The 24499-nt window shown below is 39.7% G+C and overlaps 1 protein-coding gene across 4 annotated transcripts in view; it reads right to left on the bottom strand.

The window, feature by feature from the left end:
- Positions 1–24499, bottom strand: part of RELN (reelin) — a 276773-nt gene that overhangs the window by 114362 nt on the left and 137912 nt on the right. For 2 of the 4 annotated variants that reach the window (XM_039363759.1, XM_039363760.1), the window contains exons 12-15: positions 24295–24342; positions 7853–8004; positions 3837–3949; positions 2316–2524 (exon numbers count right to left, since the gene is read on the bottom strand). In XM_039363759.1, the coding sequence (XP_039219693.1) occupies positions 2316–2524; positions 3837–3949; positions 7853–8004; positions 24295–24342 (522 nt within the window). The remainder of the gene's footprint in view (positions 1–2315; positions 2525–3836; positions 3950–7852; positions 8005–24294; positions 24343–24499) is intronic. The other 2 variants (XM_039363761.1, XM_039363763.1) reach the window with 1 other exon arrangement.

Genomic DNA, 24499 nt, shown 5'->3' with positions numbered 1-24499 from the left:
GAGAGATTTGTGGAGAGATCTTCAGTTCATTAACTTTTGTGGGCGTTTTGGGGTGTTGTTTTGTTTTGTTTTTTGACACAGAACACCACCTACTCCTGAATTTTAAGAAAAAGTTTGCTGCCTCCGATTATTAAAAATGAAAGTCAGTCACACACATTCGGATGAAGCATGAGCCTCATTATATTCTGGGAGCTGTCAAGTGACTTGGGAAGCATTAACAGAAATGTACTCGCTTGAAAAATGTACGTGTACCGTAACGTAAGCGGCCCAATTTAATTCTAACGCCCCCCCCATTTAAAATTCTGCAGATGATGCATTAAAACAAGTTAATAATTCATTAGCCTGACACCAAATAAGCAGAAGATGGCTTACCCATTTCAGAATAATTTATTTTGGATGCAGCTTCTCTCGTTATTCTGTACCGTTATTCTGCCTGTACTGTTATTTTAAATTTGCATGAAACAGCTCGGGAGGCTTCGCCGATTCCACCCGAGCTGAAATTTATATGGATTCCGCGAGGACCATGTTCCCTTCGTATGTTTCCGCAAGCTTTCGTACGATCCCCAGGTCGCGGAAAAGACGGCGCTATTCAAACTCACACTTTAATGGCCAAAGAAATGCATGCCGCCAAATTGTTTTTGAAATTCAGAGGAGATTTGTCGAAAGTTAGCAACTCGCAAAGAAAAAAGGTGGGGGGAAGTGTGTTTGAGGCACTACGGGACCAGGAAGCCAAAAAAAATAAATAAAAAAAGAATTAAAATAATAACGTTTCAAAAGAGATCAAAGACTCCGCGAGAATGGCTCGCTATCAAGCAGAAAATTATGCGGATCCGTGTCTCTTAAAAGAGAGTTTCGTTTAAAAGGAATTATTCATATTACCGTTTCCATTCAGCGCCGCTTACTAAAAATGGAAACAATTTAGGTCCCCATCCTGCTGTGCTATCATGCTCAGTGTCAGGAGGACAAATAAAATATCTATACGGAAAAGACCCTCATTTGCATATCAATGTACAGCAGACTCGAAAGGCTGACAACCATGCAGGGCAGGAACGAAGAAAAAGGGGATTTTTCACCAGGCCTCCCAAGAATTTGGAATCCTAATTTTCAGAAGATGTAGTATGCAAAGCTTTTTGGAATCTTCTCCTACTTCTGGAGACACCAGATTTGGGAAGCTCTGCTTTAAACTTTTTAACCGTTTCTTTCCCCCATGTTTCTGTTATTTTATTTATTAGGAGCAGAAGGCACGTGTCCTTGGTGCTCTCTGCGCTTGATGGTTTTCCTGGAGACCTTTCATTACTAAACTAGATAACATAAATGCGAGTCGGGTGCCAAAAGCATCTGGATTTTGAACATGTGGCCCTGGGGATGCTGCCACGGTCCTAAGTGTGAAAAAACGGTCCTAAGTAGCTTCGAACAGTCACCAAAAGAATTGCTGTAAGTTGCGGGTGTGTAAATTAGAGCAGGGCTTTTCAACCTTTTCACCCACTGTACCACTTTTAGGATATGGCAACATCCGAGGACCACCAGGCGCCTAGCAAGGGGTCAAAAACTTGATGACCAAAAAAAAAAAAAAAAGAAAAAAAGGAAAAAAGTGATAAAGTACAGGTAGTCCTCGACTTACAACAATTCGCTTAGTGACTGTTCGAAGTTGCAATGGCACTGAAAAAAGTGCCCCCCAAGCCACAGCCGAGCAAGACACCTGCCTGCCCGCCCGGTGGCGCTCTTCCTCCTGTCCGAGGTTTTCATTGTTGTGAGCATTTCTGTTGAGGATTGGCAGCGGAGGTGTGGTGGGGGGGTGTTTGGTTCTTATTCCCCCCATCTGCAGGGTGGTTGCAGCAGGTTTTGGTCCCTTCATATGACCCCGGGACATTGTGACTATCATAAATATGGATCAGTTGCCAAGCATCTGAATGTAAATCACAAGACCCTGGAGATGCTGCAACATTCCAGCTGATTGGCGCTTCTTCTGGGCTCAGCAGAAGCGCCAGGATCAGTCCTGCTTTCCAGCTGATTGGCGCTTCTTCTGGGCTCAGCAGAAGCGCCAGGATCAGCGCCGAGCTCCAGCTGGAGCCTGGCGCTGATCCTGGCGCTTCCACTGAGCCCTGACAGTCCTGCAGCTCCAGCCGTCTCTCGCTCAGGCTTGTGCGGTGCTGCCACTGGTTCAGCTCATTCCCCTCCCCTGCTACTTTTCTAGGATGGTCGCATACCACCTGCCAGGTGCCAATGTACCACAGGTGGTACCCATACCACTGGTTGAAAAGCGCTGAATTAGAGAAGCAATCCTATTTACTAAGCACCAGCTGGACTTGCTTTACCTGTTGCCTGGTTGATGGGTTCCACAGCCCAAGTTGATGGAAAACTGGACCATGTGGGTGACGGTAGCAGGAAGAACTGGTAGGACGTGGAAGTAATCAATAGCCCAGACATTTTTGTTAGCCCCTTGATGATTCTTCTGTTTGAGGCAGAATTTGGTTGCCGGAGTCTGAAGCTCTGGACTGATGACAACGGAGACCAAAGAAGGAATCTTAGATAGAAAGAACAAAAATCAGACAATTGCGGTTAATTTTAACTTGTTTCCAGTCTGTAGCCAAAAAAAAAAAAAGATATATACAGAATAATAGAGATAGGAGGGATCTTGGAGGTCTTCTAGTCCAACCCCCTGCTCAAGCAGCAAACAGGCCTATACCATTTCAGACAAATGGCTGTCCAGTCTCTTCTTAAAAACTTCCAGTGTTGGGGCATTCACAACTTCTGGAGGCAGGTTGTTCCACTGGTTAATTGTTCTGTCAGGAAGTTTCTCCTGTTCTAGGTTGCTTCTCTCCTTGATTAGTTTCCATCCTCCTCCTCCTTCTCCTTCTTCTCCTCCTCCTCCTCTTCCTCCTCACCATTGTTTATCCACTGCAGGATGAAGACCTCTTCTGCATGTTTCCAACCAATATTGTCCTGAGCTTTTGACAATTGGACCGACAATATTTGCTGATGTCATCAATCCATCTTGCTTTAGGTCCCTAAGACCGTCCCTTCGAATTCAGTTCCTTCAAATTTAATTCTTCAGTTTAAATTTACTTCCTTCAAAGCTTCAATTTAAATTTAGTTCCTTCAAACCCTAAGACATTCACTTTGAATATAGTTCCTTCAAATTTAATTTTTCAGTTTAAATTTAGTTCCTTCAAACCTTAAGACACTCAGTTTAAATGTAGCTCCTTCAAATCCTAAGTCCCTCAGTTTAAATTTAGTTCTTTCAAACCCTAAGACCCTCAGTTTAAATGTAGCTCCTTCAAATCCTAAGTCCCTCAGTTTAAATTTAGTTCCTTCAAACCCTAAGACCCTCAGTTTAAATGTAGCTCCTTCAAATCCTAAGTCCCTCAGTTTAAATTTAGTTCTTTCAAACCCTAAGACAGTTTAAATGTAGCTCCTTCAAATCCTAAATCCTTCAGTTTAAATTTAATTCCTTCAAACCTTAAGACCTTCAGTTTAAAGTTAGTTCCTTCAAATCCTAAGACCCCCCAGTTTAAATTGAGCTCCTGCAAACCTTAAGACCCTCCGTTTAAAGTTAGTTCCTTCAAACCCTAGGGTCTCCCATTTAATTTTAATTTATTTAATTAAATTTAATTTTAATCCCTTCAAACTCACATCTTTAGAGGCTAAATTTTTCTTTCTTGAACAGGCCAGAATTTTCCCACATCCCATCATCTCTGTGGCCTTTAAAAGTGACCCACCCTGCCTCAAAGAGTTTCAGAAAGTGGTGCTAGCAGATATTTCTCTCTTTACAGCTTGGAGTCAAGGCTTTTGTAATCAGCCTGATGCTCTTTTCAGGATACATTTTGAACACTTACCCTGTGGGAAGCATAGGTCATCACATCAAGAGTTATGTGGTCTTTTCTCCCTTCCATTTTTGCGTATAATAGGACATCGTTTTCGTGCGATTCTCCGGTGTCACAGCTTCCCCCTGAAATAAAATGCAAGGCAAATTCCATTAACTTTATTTCTACTTTAACAGTGACAAGGACGGGTTTCGGCGCATTAAGGTGACACGGGCTGGGGCTTGGGGACATCTGGTATAGGGTCTCCTGCTCGAACAGGGGGTTGGACTAGAAGATCTCCGAGGACCCTTCCAACTCTCTTATTTTATGTTCTATTTTTCTTATATCTTAGTCAGAATTTGAGTTTTCTGTAGTCTTGAAAGAAATAATGTAAAAAATGCCTTCTCTGGACATGTAGAAATAGAGTAAGAGATCAGAGCTGATCTAACCCTTAATTAAAGTAATCTCATAATTATACACAGTATGTAACGATATATCAATTTTGAACATGAAATGAAATTTAGATACCGTAATGCAGAACCAAATTGTCTCGTAAAGAGCAAGTTTAAAGACTTAAGAGTTGACAGATTTATTAAGTCAACCTTTAGCGTCTGGTACAATCATATCCTTCCAAGAATTCATTATCACCTATTTGTAACAATTGAAACATGATCTTTCCCAAGCTCACCAATTTTAATTTTGGAGGATATAATTGAACAACACATTAACATCTTTAAGAATTAACTTCCCGTCAAAGATTGGGTTCATAGTTAACTGAAGAAGGAATTTCCAAGAACGAGAACAGATTATGTGCCCTAACTTTCCTTTGAGTTCATTACTAAACTCCAATGTAAGACGAGTAGTTAAATATCAGTTGAAGAGTTCAACACTTGGAAAATAATTTATTGCTCAGCTGAGCTAGTTTTTAAATCAGAAGAGACCTACTCCGCATTTCTTAAAACCCGAGACCGTTAAAATATTTCAGTTCTCTGTTCTAAATTCCTTGTACGTTGTTGTTGTTAGTTGCGGTTGTGTCTGACCCATTGCAACCCCATGGACAACGTTCCTCCAGGCCTTCCTGTCCTCTACCATCTTCTGGAGTCCATTGAAGCTCACACCTACTGCTTCAGTGACTCCATCCAGCCACCTCATTCTCTGTTGTCCCCTTCTTCTCTTGCCCTCCATCTTTCCCAGCATCAGGCTCTTCTCCAGGGAGTCCCTCATTAGGTGGCCAAAGTACTTGAGTTTCAACTTCAGGATCTGGACTTCTAAAGAGCAGTTGAGGTTGATCTCCTCCAGGACTGACCGGTTGGATCGCCTTGCAGTCCAGGGGACTCACAGGAGTCTTCTCCAGCACCAGAGTTCAAAGTCCTCATTTTTTTGGCGCTCAGCCTTTCTTATGGTCCATCCTTGCACTTTACCCAAGATTATTTTGAAATTGCTTTTAAATTATCAGTAATAATGGAACGTTGGTTTAATCTTCGTAAAAGTGCACAGCAATTGAATTATCAAGAGGAACTGATCTAGTAGGTCTGTACCACCCCAGGCTACAGGGGAAGGATCACGTGTTTGAAAGTGGATTAAAAAAGGATTATGTGTGATTGTAACAACGTCTAACACCCTTCCTCTTGATAATCACATTCAATGCATGCTCAGGTGTTGGTTTTTTTTTCACACAATAGAAATTTATATTCGCATTCTCTCGTTGCGTGGAGTAGCATAAGGCCAATGAAACTTAAACGAATGCTAGTTGAGCACTTGAGCACTAAACTCAAAATAAAATCCGTTCTTTTTTTTCTTTTCTTTTTTTAAAGCAACGTTTAAATAATCCACCGACTCATCTTCACACAATCGGTGTTTTCAATACGATCACCCAAGCTGTGCTGAGCTCACAGCTTTGTCTCGGAGTTCAGGAGGTTGACAAAAGTGTCTTTCCTGTTTTCCATCAGGTGTGGCTCCCCTGGATCCAAAACAGACTTCCTTTCCCGCTTCATGTTTGGTCCATTTAGACATTACCAACGCAATCTAACAATTGAGGTGGAAGATCAGAGAATTCCCTTCCAGTAAGAAACGGTGTTTTTGTATCTTGTTGACAGGAAAAGAAAAAGAAAAAAACAGCCTCACCAGGGAAAGCAAATTTGTTCTGCTTCCTTTTCTCGTTCTTTCCATTTTGCATTCATGGACGTAGTGTTGAAAGGATGAGCTTCCTCACAGAGTTTACTCTGATTTGTGGGCATTGCAGGATAATATTCGGAGGAAGGGAAGGGTGAGGAAGGAATGTTAAGGAAACCAGCTGCGTGGCATTGCCAAATTTAAGCCTGTTTTTGATGATCTCAGCCTTAGTTCCAATCTCGGAAAGATGCATGAGCAGTCAGCCATTTTACATCTTCTGAATAGCAAATAGCTTTCCTCTTCTTTGATCTTCAGAAGCCATTTACTCGAGGTAAAATTTAAAAGATAGGAATCTCATCCCCCCTCGATAAAGACCAAAAAATAAACAAGTGGCAAGCCGTTGAAAAGAAACCAAAAATTGCTAAATTATTTTACTTAACCAGAGGTGTGATTTGACCAATGGACCTTCTCTGTGGACAGTCCACTTCTATCTTTGACTTCAAACTCTACTGAAGAATATGCAGAATGGTGACGTAACCCTAACTCTATGTCCGTGGTGGCGAGCCTATGGCACAGGTGCCAGAGGCGGCATTCAGAGCCCTCTCTGTGGGCACACGCGCCGTCACCCAGGTCCTAGGCCTTCAGCTGGGTTTTATAAAACCTTTTCGCTTTAGGCCTCCACCGCCATGTGCAAAAAAAAAAAAAAAAAGGTTCAATCAATCAGTCAATTTCAATTTCTCGTGGGAAAAAAAAGATCTCGCAAAGTTGGAATTGATTGATTGAACTTTTTAGCCCCACCCAGTCTGCCGTTACCACTGCAGCCACACCCACCCAGTGGGCCACACCCACCCGGCACCCGACGATTCATAAGTGGGTTTTGGGTTGCAGTTTGGGCACTCGGTCTCTAAAAGGTTCGCCATCACTGTTCTAGATTGTGCAGAAACGGACAGTTTGACATTAAAGATAAAAGAGAAAGAAGACTCGGTGTACTTTAGATCATGTGATAATTTTTATCAATGGCTAGAGAAATGAGTTAGAGAGAAAGGAACGTGATATGTACTATATAACATTGAATGTATACTAGTCAGAAGAAGACCATTGAGCGATTAACTAACATATGTTTATGATAATACAGAAATTAATTATTATTCATTGTTTGTTAAATACATGAGCCCAGACAACATGCTGTTTGCTAAACATTAAGAATGTTATTTTAAAAAAATCCTAACCCTAACCCCAACCCTATATATCTATATCTATCTATCTGTCTGTCTGTCTATATCTATCTATCTATCTATCTATCTATCTATCTATCTATCTATCTATCTATCTATCTCTATCTATCTATCTATCTATCTATCTATCTATCTATCTATCTATCTATCTATCTACCTACCTACCTGTCTATATCTATCTATCTATCTATCTATCTATCTATCTATCTATCTATCTATCTCTCTCTCTCTCTCTCTCTCTCTCTCTCTCTCTCTCTCTATCTATCTATCTACCTACCTACCTACCTGTCTATATCTATGTATCTATCTATCTATCTATCTATCTATCTATCTATCTATCTATCTATCTATCTCTATCTATCTATCTCTATCTATCTATCTATCTATTTATCTATCTATCTATCTCTATCTATCTATCTATCTATCTATATCTATATATCGATCGATAGATATAGATATAGATATATAGATATAGAAATGTTTTCGGACAATGCTGGCTCCCTCAATTACGAAATGGAGATGAGCCATACCCCGTAGAGTCAGAAGCGACCGGACAGGGGAAAACCCTAACTTTTACCCCTTTTAGCTTAGAGAAAACAAATAGGAGACCAACTCATTTCACCATACTCTCCCTCCACTCTAGGAAAATATGAAATAGTCCAGTGTGCGCACCACCGAGAAAAATCAATGGCGCGTACTTACCCATGCTGAAATAAAACCTCAGGTTTCCATAACCCGTCATGTCCATATAAGGAGTGCATAGTTTTCTCTCTCCGTCTCTGAGGAACACGGCGGATGAGCCCGATTCCAAAGTCCCACATTCGGTGCCGATGATCGCTCCAGATATGTCCCACCTAAAGACGGCCCAGAGATAAGGATCAGTCATTTCTGAACGCAGTTCAAAAATACTAGGTTTTTCCCCCCTTTTGCGGTCTTAAAAATCACGAGACGGGATATGTATGAAGGATCAATACCTACCAAATGAATTTGTCCTCTATTTAAGTTCAAGGGAAAGAGACCCTGATGTTTGCACCATCACCCCAAGAAAGTTAAACAGGTGGGAACATGCAATAAGGCAACAAAATGATGAGCAGGGGTGGAATACTTAAGGCATTAATATAATACTTAAATACTTATACTACTATAAAGTATTAGTGGCGCTTTATAAAGTCTTGGTAAGGCCACACTTGGAATCCTGCATCCAGTTTTGGTCACCACGACGTAAAAAGATGTTGAGACTCTGGAAAGAGTGCAGAGAAGAGCAACAAAGATGATCAGGGGACTGGAGGCTAAAACATATAAGGAACGGTTGCTGGAATTGGGTATTTCTTGTTTAATGAAGAGAAGGACGAGGGGGGACAGGATAGCAGTGCTCCAGTATCTCAGGGGCTGTCCCAAAGAAGAGGGAGTCAAGCTATTTTCCAAAGCACCTGAAGGCAGGACAAGAAGCAACAGATGGAAACTGATCAAGGAGAGAAGCAACCTAGAACTAAGGAGAAACTTCCTGACAGTGAGAACAATTAATCAGTGGGACAACTTGCCTCCAGGAGTTGTGGGTTCTCCAACACTGGAAGTTTTCAAGAAGAGACTGGACAGCCATTTGTCTGAAATGGTCTAGGGTTTCCTGCCAGAGTAGGGGGTTGGACTAGAAGACCTCCAAGGTTCCTTCCAACTCTGTTACTCTATTATATTTGTTCTCTGTTTAATTTTGCTTCAATTTCCTATGGTCATCTTGTTTATTACAGCATTTTTAAACACTTGATTCTTTTATTTGTGGTATAAAGGGTACAAAGAGTTCTTCATCAAGAAAACACGGGTGGAATGCATAACTAAAAGAGCTGAACATTAAAGTACCTTTCGCTCTTCAGCAAACTCTCCATTCATAAAAGCATGGCTGATGTATATAATTTTATTTTATTTAAAAAAAGTGAAATCAGTTGCTAATAATAAAAAAATATCCAGGACAAAATAACAAAAATTAAGAATAGAAAAGGAAATGAATGTTTTTGTAATAACAGAGAATAGGAGAGGACTAAAAATTGCCACTCTTCTTTTTTTTAAAATATAATTTTATAAGCTTATCAAGTTAAAATACAAAAGAAAATGAAAATAGTGGGGAAATCTGGGTCCTCATTTTACCGACCTCGGAAAGATGGAAGGCTGAGTCAACTTTGAGCTGGTCAGGATCGAACTGCTGGGAGTGGGCAGAGTTAGCCTGCAATACTGCCTTCTAACCACTGAGCCGCCCCAGCGTAAATAACAATAACAATAGCACTTAGACTTATATACCGCTTCACGGTGCTTTACAGTCCTCTCTAAGCAGGTTACAAAGTCAACCTATTGCTCCCAACAATGTGGATCCTCATTTTATTGACCTCGGAAGGACGGAAGGCTGAGTCAACCTTGAGCTGGTCAGGATCGAACTCCAGGCAGTAGGCAGCGAGCTAGCTTGCAATGCTGCATTCTAACCACGGCACCACCACAGCTCAAATAAGTTTTTTAAAGACAGAATTTATAATGCCTGTGTTAGTGTGCATGGATTCCGTAAAGGAAATGTGTTGAAACGGGCTAACAAAATCACGATGGCTGCTTTATTGGGAAAGCTCCCAGGAAACCCATTTTAGACTAATGTTGACTGGCAATTAGAACTGCTTAATTGGAACAGCTGTCCCATCACTTTTCACCATTGGAGATACATTCCGCAATTTAATGTGGTGAAACGATACCCACGTTTATATCGCCATGCTCACTAAGCGGTAAATTTCTAACTAACCTCAAAAACTTTGGGCAGATCTGAAAGTTCACAGAACTAAGCCACGATCCTAAGCCACGACCTAAATATGAGCCAGCCGTGTGCTGCAGCTGCCAAAAAGGCCAACACAGTGCTAGGCTGCATTAACAGAGGGATAGAATCAAGATCACGTGAAGTATTAATACCACTTTACAAGGCCTTGCTAAGGCCACACTTGGAATACGGCATCCAGTTTTGGTCACCATGATGTAAAAAAGATGTTGAGACTCTAGAAAGAGTACAGAGAAGAGTAACAAAGATGATCAGGGGACTGGAGGCTAAAACATATAAGGAACAGTTGCTGGAATTGGGTGTGTCTAGTTTAATGAAGAGAAGGACGAGGGGGGATATGATAGCAGTCTCCCAATATCTAAGGGGTTGCCCCAAAGAAGAGGGAGTCAAGCTATTCTCCAAAGCGCCTGAAAGCAGGACAAGAAGCAACGGATGGAAACTAATCAAGGAGAGAAGCAACCTAGAACTAAGGAGAAACTTCCTGACAGTGAGAACAATTAATCAGTGGAACAGCCGGCCTCCAGAAGCAGTAAATGCTCCAACACTGGAAGTTTTTAAGAAGAGACTGGACAGCCATTTGTCCGAAATGGTGTAGGGTTTCCTGCCCGAGCAGGGGGTTGGACTAGATGACCTCCAAGGTCCCTTCCAACTTTACTACTACTACTACTACTACTACTACTACTATTATTATTATTATTATTATTATTATTATTATTATTATTATTATTATTATTATTATTATCCTTTAAAGCGGCGTTTGGTACTTTACACATTTAGAAACAAGACAGTATACAGATGAGACTCTGTAATATTCCAGAAGGAAAAAATGTGAACACTGTATGCTTGAATATTTACAGTATCTGAGTTCTCATGTCCACTTCAGCCACGTCCATGAAGTCCTTGCTACTCAATGAGCTTGGTTGATTTCTTGCAGATGTTTCATTAACCAACTACGTAACACCATCACTGATGATGTTACCTAGATGGGTAATGAAATGTCTGCAAGAAAACCACCAAGGTCAGAGAATACCAAGGACCCCACAGGTCGACCCTAGGCTATGTATATTCTCTTCTATTGGTCCAGCCCTTTCAGTTCCTATTCACCCTTATTTTATCTTGATAAAGAATCTTGATTCTTGGAAACAAAGGACTTTTAAAACTGTTTAAATTTAAAGATAAGTGTGATTTTTTTCTCTCTGCTAGGAGACTACAGCCATATATTTTTTTTAAAAAAATATGCATATATTTTATTTTGCTTTAGATTTATAACTCAGCTTAGTCATTCTAAAACCAGAGTTTAAAACAGATCTCTGGACGTTTGTGTAATCGGCATAGTTACTTAGAAATGGTGTACAACGCTCAAGTGTAAAAGGAAGAAAAGAAAGGTTTTTAAAAATAGTGCTTATGTTAAACCTGCTCTGCTACTGGCCCATATTCCTAATTTTAGGAAGGTGGAGAAATCAAACTGTACAAAATATGAGTCGGAAAGGACATTATACATCAGCTCCTTTTATGATGAAAAATGACAACACTGATGCTTAAAAGTTCTCTTAGCTTTAATTGTCTTGACTCACCTCCCTAATTCAACAATTTGGGGTCCTCTTTTTTTTTTTTTACAGCAATGATTGATTTTGGGCTAGAAACTGACATTCATAGACTCTGATGACTTCATTCCTTCATTCCTAGCTTAACCACATTTTCCCCTTCCTGTTGATCTGACTTATTACACAACTTATACACGTTTTCCTTTTTGGCTATTATTTGACCATCCTTAGCCCTGTTATTCTGCTGAAGTACTCAGTATTCAAAGAAGAGAACAATCACTTGATGTTTCAATATTATCGCTCCTTGCCTAGTTTAACTCATACTACAGCAGCGGTTCTCAACGTTTGTGTGACGGCGACCCCCGTCACACAAACGTTATGCACATGCGCGGCACGGTGTGCATGCATGGCGCCGCCCCGTGCGCGGTGTGCATGCGTGGCGCCGCCCCCGTGCGCGGTGCGCATGCGGGGGGCGCCCCCATGCGTGGCGTGCATGCGCGGCGGCAGCCCCCAGAGGCGCGGGGCCACCCCCATGCGTGGCGCGCATGCGCGGCGCCGCCCCTGGAGGGGACAAAATGGCGGGTCGCCGCCTTTGGCGACCCCCGAAAAGTGGTTGATCGACTCCAAATGGGGTCGCGACCCATAGGTTGAGAACCGCTGTATTACAGTATATTGAAGTTTGTTCTTACTTTCTGTAGTACAATTTGAGTTGGGCGATCAAGGATTGATGCTAGGAGCCGTGCATTGCATAGAAAGGCCACTCAGACAGTGAGGTGCATGATTTAAAATAAATTTAACTTGGGGTTGAATTTATTTTAAATCACGCATCTTGCTGTCGGAGTCCAAGATAATTAGGGGACTGGAGGCTAAAACATAACAGGAACGGTTGCTGGAATTGGGTATGTGTAGGTTAATGAAGAGAAAGACGAGGGGGGACATGATAGCAGTCTTCCAGTATCTCAGGGGTTGCCCCAAAGAAGAGGGAGTCAAGCTATTCTCCAAAGCGCCTGAAGGCAGGACAAGAAGCAACAGGTGGAAACTAATCAAGGAGAGAAGCAACCCAGAACTAAGGAGAAACTTCCTGACAGTGGGAACAATTAACCAGTGGAACCACCTGCCTCCAGAAGCGGTGAATGCTCCAACACTGGAAGTTTTTAAGAAGAGACTGGACAGCCATTTGTCTGAAATGGTATAGGGTTTCCTGCCTGAGCAGGGGGTTGGACCAGAAGAGCCCCATCACCAGTATTCATTCTTTTGTCTGGCTGTTACATTCAGGCATCGTATGCTTAAAACGGATGCTTGCAAAAAATTCATCCAGCGTGGATGCTGAATTGCGTCTCGGCCTGTACGGAATACTCTTGTAAACTGACACAGCGTGAACGGCTGTGCATTTTCCTTAACCGTCTGGCTGTCACAGCATGGAATGAATTGGAGATTTCACCAAACAATTCCATCATTACTAATATGGCAGTTCAGAACCTAGACTACGGGAGGTAGTCAGCCATCAAGTCAAAAAGATAATTCTTCAAAGGCTGATGGCCTGCGTAATGGAAATATTAATTCAGACGTTTTTGTCCATGAAATTCCTTGTTTGCTGGCAGTTCCTGGAAGTATGTATGTACTTCTGGGCAAAAAAACCCCAAAACAAAACAGCAGCAATGTTGAGTGTTTGGGCAAATAATGCCTCATTTTAAAGGCTCATAATTCCCTACTGACTGAATTGTGGTGAATTTGTAATAGCTGAGGAGAAGGTTTTTCAGGCAGACTGTATATCTGGAGCAGACTGATATTCTAAGTATCTAAGATCTTGAGGAACAGAGACATCGTAGGTTAACTTGAATTGAATGTTTAGTGTTTAGATCCATTCCTTAATCTCCACTGGATATAAATTCTGAAGCTCTTCCTATAGTAACCTCACAATACTATGGGTTTGCAGGAAAGCACCTAAGATGTACTATAGCTAAAAATTCAAATGGATGAAAACTCTGGACAATAGGATCTAATTTCTGACCAGACTGTAAGAAATCAGATACGGACACAATTATTTCTAATTAACTTATTTCTGGTTTTTCATCCCAATCCATAAATTCTGTGGAATGGATTGGCAGCCAGGTACAAAAGCTGTGTAAATTTGATCTCTGATGTCTACTCTCACTAAATAGTAAGATTCTTTTGATGTTCTTGGCTTTAATAATACCAAAAGAGATGGTGATTAGAGGATAGATAGACAGAGACAGATAGACAGACAGACAGATAGATAGGATGATAAAGATGATAGATATTATAGACAGACAGACATACAGACAGACAGACAGATATAGATTGATAGATAACTAGATAGCTAGATGAGATAGATAGATAGATACATGCATACATACATACATGAGATGATAGAAATGATAGAAACTGTAGATAGATAATACATATAGATTGATATAGATCAGTGGTTCTCAACCTTTTTAATGCCGCGACCCCCCAACCGGTCGTAAGTCGAGGACTACTCAATCGGTCGTAAGTTGAGGACTACGCAACTGGTGCAGCACCGTTTGCAGAATGGGACTTTTGGTGGGCTCAGCAGGGCAGAGACAGCCTGGACAATTCCTATTGGCTTTGGAAAGCCAATAGAATTAGACTCTATTCAAGAGAGTCTATTCTATTGGCTTTCAAAAGCCAATAGAATAAAAGGGAGTAGCACAGCGAAGGAAAAGGGGAAAAAATTGGCAGACTGCGTTGTTTGGCGACCCCCGTGAAATGGTCGTTCGACCCCAAATGGGGTCCCGACCCACAGGTTGAGAACCACTGATATAGATTCATAGATAACTAGATATAGATATAGACAGAAGATAGGTAGATAGAGAAATGATAGATATAAATAGATAGACAGATAGACAGATAAGATGATAGAGATGATAGATACTATAGACAGATGATAAAGATAGGTAGATAGATATAGATTGATAAATATAGATTGGCAGATAACTAGATAGCTAAATGAGATAGATACATACATGCATACATACTTGAGATGATAGAGATGATAGAAACTGTTGATAATAGATAAACTAGATAGATGTAGATATATAGATATACATATATAAATAGATGGTAGATAGGTAGATAGAGTAATGATAGAGAGATATATAGAGATATATAGACAGAGTAGATAGATAGATGAGAAAGATGACAGATAGATAGATAGATAGATAGATAGATAGGTAGGTAGGTAGGTAGGTAGGTAGACAGACAGACAGACAGACAGAAGATAGATAGATGAGACAGAGATGATAGAGAGAGATGATAGATACTGTCCATAGATGATAGACAGAGATAGACAGACAGATAGACAAGATGGACGGACAGAGAGATGGGCCTGTATGGCCTAGCTCAGTGGTTTTCTCAGCCTTGGAAACTTGAAGCCATGTGGACTTCAATTCCCAAATTCTCCAGCCCAACCCTCTTCAAGATGCCAACACTGGCTTGGCTGGTGAAGCCAAAAAGTGAAACAAGGCTACTTGCAAAGTACAGTGGTGTGATTGAAACTCTGCCTGCCTTTTTATGGGCGTTGCATAAAAAACAGGCAAAACGTGGACCACACCAATCGGTGGCCTTCATCTAGACTTTTTATTTTTATTTTTTTACTATAACCTCCAAGCATCTTTGCCACCCCTGCATATTTTTTTTAAAAAAAAACAGGTTGGAAAATTAAATTTGGCCATAAATTCATTTCTATCACCATAAAAAGGGGTACGTCGTGGGAGCTTCCGGTGGGAGGCGACGGCGATGGCGGCTAGTTTTTAGCCGTCCAGCTGGGGAAGTGTCAGAGCCGCGGAGCGCAGCGCGCATCAGCTGGCCCGCGGCTCGGAAATCCCTTCCCGGGCAAAGGGAAGGGATAGAGAACGCAAGAGTAGAGGTAGAACCCCTGAACCCCCTCTGGATTTATTTCTAGAGGGGGTGAAAGGAGTGTTCCCTCGGAGCTCTTGCTGATCTCCGCCTCCCAGCTGTTTTTGCTTCCTTGGAAGCAAAAGAAACCGCCGCTTCTATCTCCGTGTTTACAGCATTTTGGTGAGTAATTTTTAAACGGACGGAGCAGTTTAAAGGATTTTTTGTTATATTTTAGGTGTTTATTTTTTTATCTTTTGATTTTTACTATTTTTCCTCCTTTTCTTTGTTATACTAGTGAAAGGACTTAAGATGGCGTTTTGAAAGTGTCGGAGTTTTTTTTTCCTTTCTCTTTTGTTTTACTTTCCCTTTTTAAGGATTGTTTTTTGCTTTTGCTTTTGCTTTTGGCTTAGAATTTTTTCTTTTGAATTGTTTGCTCTTTTACTACTTATTTTTGGGATTTATTCTGGACTTTTAATGATTATAGTTTGTCTCTTTTTAAAAATTCTTTTTTTCTTTTTTTCCTCCTCCCTTTTTGGCTGGAGGGGAAAGGGAAGTGACAATTGTGCTTTTTAAAATGGCTTCAAAGAGGCAGCAGCCTTCCTCAATACCCAAGGTTATTTCTTCTCCTATAACTTCCACTGCACAGCTACAACAACAATCTAAACATGCACCACCGGCTCAGCCACCACCCTCCCCTCCTCTACCTGGACTTTCAGTGCAAGAGGTTAGAGGCATAATGGGAGAGATTGTAGTTCAAATGAGAGAGGAAATGACTCAATTTGTTTCACAGATTAAATCAGAAATTAAATCTGATCTCAAAGAAGAGATAACGGGGATAAAGTCTAAATTGCAAGAAAATAATAATGAATTACGACAAGATATACTGGCAGCTGTTTCAGGTTTGGCTACTGTGGTGGTTAAGCTCGATGCAAGGCTTGAGGAAGTGGAAGACAAAGTTGACTCTTTAGATGACAAAATTCAAGACGTGGAAAGGAAGGTGGACTCCTCACAAGAAGATATTTTGATGTTTCAGTACAGACAGATGGAGTATGCTCTGAGGATTAGAGGCCTTAAGGAAGATATGAATCAAGATTTGATGGAGGTGGTTCTTAGTGATCTGGCGCTGGCTTTGGATATGGATAAAGGAGAATTACAGAGAGAAGTAGAAAAAATTTATAGACTCAACTCCTGGATTGCTAAGCAGAAGAATTTGCCCAGAGATGTGGTGATTTACTTTACAAAGAAGTCCCTGCGGAATGAGATTATACAAGCTTTTTACAACAAAAGATTTCAGATTGCCGCCCAAGATGTCATCATTCTAAAGGAAATCCCATCTAAAATCTTAAGAAGTAGGAAAGACTTTGCTTTTTTAACCAATGAGCTTAAAGCTAGATCGATGCCATTCAGATGGGAAATTCCGATGGGTATCGTTTTGAGCCATGCTGGGACACGTTACAGATTGAACACAGTTGACAAAGCTAGAGATTTCTATACTTCGGTCCTGAGTGCAGGCTCAACTTCATCTGGTCGGAAATCTTTGAGTGCTAAGGAACCTGAGCAGCAATCTGAGGCACTAGATTTGGTTTCCGCAGGGATGATAGAAGTGGCAAAGCAACGCCAAACGGAGGCTAAAGAGCAGAGGATGACTCGTGCAGCTTATAAGCGTAAAGAGAAAGAGCAACGTAAAAAAGAGCCCAAAGAGAATTCTCCTGGAAGTGCATCATCGCCGGTGGGAGGAGCAAGACCCAAGAGTTATGCAACACACGCAGCTCTGTCAGAGTTTGATGGTGTCTTCTCCAGGCTGCGTGCCAAGGGAGATGGCAAAGTTTTTGACCTGGAATGTTAATGGATTGAATTCTCCTCAGAAACGGAAAAAAATCTTTTATTATTTGAAGCAACATACCAATGATGTTATTTGTTTACAGGAAACTCATATTCTACTTAAAGATCAGAAATATTTAGTTAATGCTCGTTTGGGATCTCATTTTATATCTCCTGCACCTGGGAAGAAAGGGGGAGTTGTATATATGTCAAACAAAACCTGCCAGCTTGTCTGGTAGAATCAGATCCCCAGGGGAGATATGTGATGATTGAACTTGGTATTTATGGTAAGAAAGTACTTATAGTTGGACTTTATGCTCCAAATCAACAACAGGAACAATTTTATAAACAGTTACACCAAAAAATAACTTTGCTTGATTATAGATCAGTGGTATTAATGGGTGATTGGAATGGTGTCTTAGACACACAAAGGGATAAGAAAGGTTCCTCTCCTTTTCTTAAACAAGCAAGGCTACCTAAAGCCTTTTTTGATATGAAAGAAGACTGGGAATTAAGGGACTATTGGCGGGAACGTAATCAAGAGGAGAGAGACTTTACTTTTTTTTCTGACAGACACCAATCTTTTTCAAGAATTGACTTTTTCTTGATTACCACGGATTTGTATAATAAAGTAAAGAATGTAAAGATTTTTCCTAGATCACTGACGGATCATAGTCCAGTTTGGATGGAGTTGATTCAAGAGAAAGAGGAAAGAAGATCCTGGAGAGTTAATGAAAATTTGTTTAGACAAGAGAAGAATGTTCAAAAACTAAAGGAGTGTTTAAAGGACTATTTTGCTTTGAATATGTACAAGGGGACTTCAATGTCAATGGTATGGGATGCAGGTAAAGCATTTATGCGCGGTGTTTTGATAAAAATGAATAATTTTTATAAGCGAAATCAGATTCAGAAACGTAGAGAACTTGAAGATGAAATTAAACTAAAAGAAAGGGCTTTGATTCTAAATCCTTCTGATGAAAGTACTAAAGAATCTGTAAAGTTATTAAGGTCACAATTTAATATGTTGATAGCAGATCAAGCTGCAACCAATTTATTATTTATGAAACAAAATACATTTTGTAATGCTAATAAGCCGGGGAGATGGTTGGCTTATCAATTAAGAAAGAAACAGAGACAGAGAATAATAGAGAAAATAAATTATAAGGGTAAACTAGTTTCTCAGAAGGAATTAATTAAAAAATCTTTTTTGGATTATTATCAAAACCTATACAAATCTACTAATGTACAACTGTTAGATATAAATAAATATTTAGCTGAGGCAAGTTTTCCTAAACTGACTGAGGATCAGAAATATGAAATTAATGGTTTAATTACTAAGGAGGAAATTGCCTCAGCAATTCAACAATTGAAATTAGGGAAAGCACCGGGTACGGATGGGTTAACAGCTGTTTATTATAAAGCTTTAATGGAGGAGATGATTCAACCATTAAATGATCTTTTTAATGGTATCTTACAGGGTTTAGAGATTCCTCCTTCATGGCGTAGTGCTTTTATATCATTGATTCCAAAGGAGGATCAAGATCTTACTTTACCAAAAAACTATAGGCCTATATCTCTTTTAAACGTGGATTATAAGATATTTGTAAAAATTTTGGTAAATAGGCTTATGAGGGTGGTGCATCATCTTGTGCATAAAGATCAATCAGGGTTTATAACAGGAAGGTATATGAAAAACAATGTTAGACAAATTATTAATTTATTAGAATACTTAGATAAGAACAACCAAGTTCCTGCAGGGCTCATATTTTTAGATGCTGAAAAAGCATTTGACCAACTGAATTGGCATTTTATGCTAAGAGTAATGGAAGAAATGAATTTTGGTGAAAACATATTACAAGCCCTTAAGGTAATATATCAAAAACAAACAGCACAACTTATTGTTAATGGAGGTTTGTCGGAGGTTTTCACAATAGAGAAAGGTACTAGACAGGGGTGTCCTTTATCGCCATTGTTGTTTGTTTTAACATTGGAAATATTATTGATTAAAATTCGAGAGTCTCAGGAAATTAAAGGAATATATGTTAATAAAAAAGAATATAAGTTGAGAGCTTTTGCGGATGACTTGGTTGTTACTTTGTCGCAACCTGATTATTCTGTAGTAAACTTATTACAGTTGATTCACCATTATGGTTTGGTCTCGGGTTTTAAGATTAATGTAAATAAGACTAAAATTTTACCTAAAAATATGTCGAGTCAGGAGAAGCAGATTTTGGTTAACTCGACGGGTTTTGAGATTGTTAATAAGGTAAAATATTTGGGGGTGATGCTGTCTGTTTCTAATGTAAAATTATTTAAAAATAATTATGAAAGGTTGTGGGTCGGGGTACAGAAAGACTTGAAGAACTGGGAAAAGCTGCAATTATCCCTCATGGGAAGAATTGCAGTGATAAAAATGAATATTCTACCCAAGTTTCTTTTTTTGTTTCAAATGTTACCAATTTTGAAAAATGAGATTAATTTAAATGAGTGGCAGAAGGGTCTCAATAAATTTATTTGGGCAGGGAAAAAACCAAGGGTTAAGTTCAAAATTATGCAAGACTTCCGTGAGAGGGGTGGACTCAAGGTACCAAATTTGAAATTATATTATGATGCGGTGGTTTTAACATTAATTAGTGACTGGGTAAATTTGACAAATTCTGAGATACTTTATTTAGAGGGATGGGATTTACTTTATGGGTGGCATGCCTATTTAATATTTAATAAAAAAATAGATTGGGCTTTTAAATCTCATATTTTAAGAATTTCTTTACTTAGGATTTGGAGAAAATATTATAAAAGTGATTTTAAAGTACCATTATGGGCTATACCTTGGCATGCGATAGAAGGAATAAAAAGAGGGGTTAAAATGGATATGGTGTCTTATAGACAGTTACTTAAATGGGATGGACAAAACTGGCAATTAAAATCACGGGAAGAATTAGCACAAGAAAATTTTACTTATTCTTGGTTCCAATATAGGCAACTACTAGATAGATGGAAGATGGATTGTAAGGTGGGTTTTCTTAGAGAAGATGAAAATCTTATTAAGCAACTGAAGGATCAAAGACAAACCCACATTAAGAGAATTTATGGGGTTTTAGTTGAATTGGACTCAGAAACGGAACTAATTAAAGATTGTATGATTAGATGGGCGCAGAACTTTGGTGAGCCAGTTTCATTGGACACCTGGGAAACTATTTGGGTGAGAAATGTCAAATTTACTCAAGCACAGAATTTAAGGGAGAATTTTTATAAAATGTTTTATAGATGGCACCTTGATCCACAAAAAATGTCTTACATGTACCCTGACGTGCAACCTAAATGCTGGAGATGTGGTTATAAGGAGGCTTCCTATTATCATATTTGGTGGTCATGCAGAGAGATAAAAGCATTTTGGATCAAAATATGGTGGAATATCCAGAGAATTTTTAGAAGGAGGGTAAAATTTACTCCGCAATTATTTTTGTTAGGTATTGTTACAAATTGTGATACAAAGGAGGTTGTATTGATGTTAAACTTGATCACAGCCGCGAGGCTGTTAGTTGGACAATATTGGAAGAAGGAATCTTTGCCTACATTGCAGGAATGGTTTTTTAAAGTAGCTTATCTGGCGGAAATGGCAAAGATTTCGGCTTTCTTAAAGCAACAAACGCAAGAGAAGTTTTTTGCTATCTGGGACAAATGGATAAAATTTATACAATTTAGATTGGGTATACAAAAATATTATATAGCTTTTTCATAAGTTTTATTTTTATATATATTATAGATATCTTTTTTATATATATAAATATAAAGTTTTTAATTTAATTTTTATTTTTTTTTTTATTATTTCTTAAGCCTATATTCTGCTCTGGGAAGCTCAGGGGGGGGGAAGGGAGGGTTTTTGGGAGGGGTGTGGGGTGGGGGTTTTTTTTTATATGTATTGTTTAATTTTTTTTTTCTTTTGTATATGTTGTTTTTTGTTCTGTATTGTTCTTGTCTTTCTTGTAAAATTTATAAAACTTTTAATAAAAAAAAAAAAAAAAAGGGGTACGTCGTGTCAAGTAGGCTGGAGATGGATTTTTCTGGAAAAACAACAACGATGCTCACTTTCTTCTATCTTGTTTGATCTCATTATGCAAGAGCGGAGGTGGCATGTTAAGAGAGACAAGAACATTTGACGCCTTGATATATTTTTTTTTAAAAAAACCCAGAACAAAATGTAATACACTGTTTGGCACATGGCAGGCCCATCCTTCTTCAAAATCCTTGCAGAGATATAACTCAATTGAAGGTTTGCATCAAATACATTTTAGGCAACAGCAGGGCTAGCAATTAATTTTCACATTCTGCTACGTTAATCAACATCAATAAAGAATCATAGAGAACGGCTGCACTTTATATCAACCCGAATGGATTTAGATATTTATTTCTAGATATTCGTAGGATTTCTGGATACAAGGCAAAGGCTTTGCATCGATTAGCCATAATTGTGATTCTTTTTTTTCCTGCAAGATTAAGTTTAACTTATACCGACAGCTTTCTCTGTTTTTGGTACAGTAGTGGCCAAAATTGTGGAAACCTTTTGGGAAAAGTGTATTTTTGAGGTTTGATGGCTAATAACACCACTTTTTTGGGGAGTAGTACCATAAAATTATATATCAATGGAAAGATAATTTAATCAAGAATGTAATGCAACATAGTTTGTTCAATTATCTGTACTGCATTCTATGAAAAGGTATAGCCAAATAACCAGAAAAAGGAAGCACAACCTGCTTAGGTTGATCTCAGGTAGCTTTCCTTCATCTGATTGTAGCCAATGAGCATGAGTGTTTAGACAGCCAATTGGGTGTCATCTTGTTTTAGCAATGAACCAATCGGATCACGGTAGGATTCAGTGATTGATGTCCTGTATTGAAGCTGAGAGGAGGACACTGGTCAGTGTGTTATGTGATGGCTATCAACTTAGTTGGGTTTTTTTTGTGTTCTTTTATTTAGTGAGCTTGTGAAACGTAATAAAATTAAAGCCGTGGTAAAAAGAGGTGACTGGTTGCCCAGAAAGCGATGTAAAATAGTATTATTAAGTGAACAAAGCTACAGTTATAAAGAAATTAAAAGAAAAAGGGGTGGAAAATTAACCAAAGGTGGCATTCCACTTTTCCCAAAAGGTTTCCACAATTTGGGCCACTACTGTAGGTAGAACTAATGGATCAAAAGGATCATCTTTCCCAAAATTCTACTTTCGCCTAGATTTTATTTTCGATAAGAGGGTTTTAAGACCTGGTCTAGAATCCTAAAAATGGGCTGCAGAGACATAAAATTGACTTTTTAGACTTGCTTCTTAAGATCTCTTGATGGATTCTGACTCTTGACTCTGGCAGCGTTCGGGCGACTGAACCTGGACCACAGGTATATCACCCTATTAATCATCACCAATCATTTCATTAATGCAGATACGCAAAATAGAATGGCAGTAGTAACAGGATGTCTAACTTAAAGTGCCAGAGTCTGATATTAAGCAAAAAAGGGACAAGAGTGCAAAAAGAGAGAGTATTTTTGGTGATAGCTAAAATCCATCAAGGCATACATGTTGCCCGTAATTTTAAAGGATGAAAAAAAAATTGGGGAAGCACACTCATAATACACAAAAGGAACACTTGGCGGCTTCAGTGGTAACATTATTATGATCATTTGGATTTGGGTTATCCATTTATCCATGTAGATTATCCCGTGGTGGCACGGCGGTTGGGATGCAGCATTGCAGGTTGACTCTGCCCACTGCCTGGAGTTTGATCCTGACAGGGCTCAAGGTTGACTCGCCTTTCCAGGGTTGGTAAAATGAGGACTCAGATTGTTGGGGGCAAGTGACTCTGTAAACAGCTTAGAGAGGGCTGTAAAGCACTGTGAAGCGGTATATACCGTAAATGCCGGCGTATAAGACGACTTCCGCGAGCGCTGAAATCGGCGCCAAAGACGGGGGTCGTCTTATACGCCGAGTCGTCTTATACGCCGGAAATACTGGTAGTTTCCGGCGTATAAGACGACGTTCTAGGAATGCGGCCCGGCTATAAAGACGGGGGTCGTCTTATACGCCGGGTCGCCTAATACGCCGGCATATACGGTAAGTTTAAGGGCTATTGCTAACTAAGACGTGGTGGCTCAGGGGTTGGAATGCAGAATTGCAGGCTAACTCTGCCCACTGCCAGCAGTTCGATTCTCACCGGCTCAAGGTTGACTCAGCCTTCCATCCTTCCGAGGTCAGTAAGACCCAGATTGTTGGGGTGCAAGACGCTGACTCTGTAAACCGCTTAGAGAGGGCTTTGTAAACCACCGTGAAGCGGTATACAAGTCTTAGTGCTATTGCTAGTGCTATCCCACCCAACCTAATAGAAATGTCACGTTAATGAGGCTTTCACACACCACGAGTTGTGAACTTTTGCTAATTTCTCAGGCACCAATAAACACAACGTGGAAGTTGTAAAGTGAGAAAGACAGAAAAGTTGCAAGAAGCGGGAGAACTCTCTTCAGCGGGAACGATATACAAAAGAATGCAATTTGTCCCCGACTGGGGGGAAAAAAAACTGGCAACCTGTTGACAGGGGCTGAACAGAATTTAATAAATGAGTGTAAGTTATCCAAGGAGAGAGGTGAGTCACTAAGATGATACATACAGTACATCTTCTCCACAGTAAAGACATAAGCAGACCCTTTGCGGGCCAAAGATAGATCAGATAATGAAAAGCGAAAGAGGATACAGTAAGGTCAGAGCCCGGAGAAGCAAATAAATAGGTCCAAAGACAGATTCGGAAATTACAGTTACTGGATGATTCATTCTACCCATGCAGGACAGGTCAATGGGGAAACGTGCAATTTTCTGTAGCAAAGAAAAAAAGGATATGAAAAGAAAACTAAGGCTGAACTAAATCTGGTCTGTCTGAAACCTGCAGGATCAAAACGTGAAGACAATTAGCCTAGGTTGGTTTTTTCTTACGCCGTTGGTAGGACAGATGACCACATCCAATTCTCAGCCACAGGATCTCTGCCACATAGTGATAAAGATGAGGCCGCGGAATATCAGAGAGAAAAAAGGATAGGAAGACACACGGAATAGCTACCCTTTCTCTGAACATCGTCCATCCTGGGCACTGAATGAGGCAGGGATCCTGTGGGAAAAAAGAGTATGTGATCATAGAATTAGAGGATTCATCGTAACGACGGTGAACAATTCTTGGGAGTTACAAATGCTGAATCAATAGGTTGAAGAATTAATGTTACTTTATACTAACCAAGGAAGGCTGTCTAGAACCTTTTAAATATTTG

Source organism: Crotalus tigris, unplaced genomic scaffold, assembly GCF_016545835.1.
Source record: "Crotalus tigris isolate CLP2741 ecotype Arizona unplaced genomic scaffold, ASM1654583v1 scf7180000019599.1365583, whole genome shotgun sequence".
In the NCBI taxonomy this organism is placed as follows: Eukaryota; Metazoa; Chordata; class Lepidosauria; order Squamata; family Viperidae; genus Crotalus; species Crotalus tigris.
Note: the sequence above shows the minus strand (reverse complement) of the source record. Positions and strands in the feature narration are given on the sequence as shown.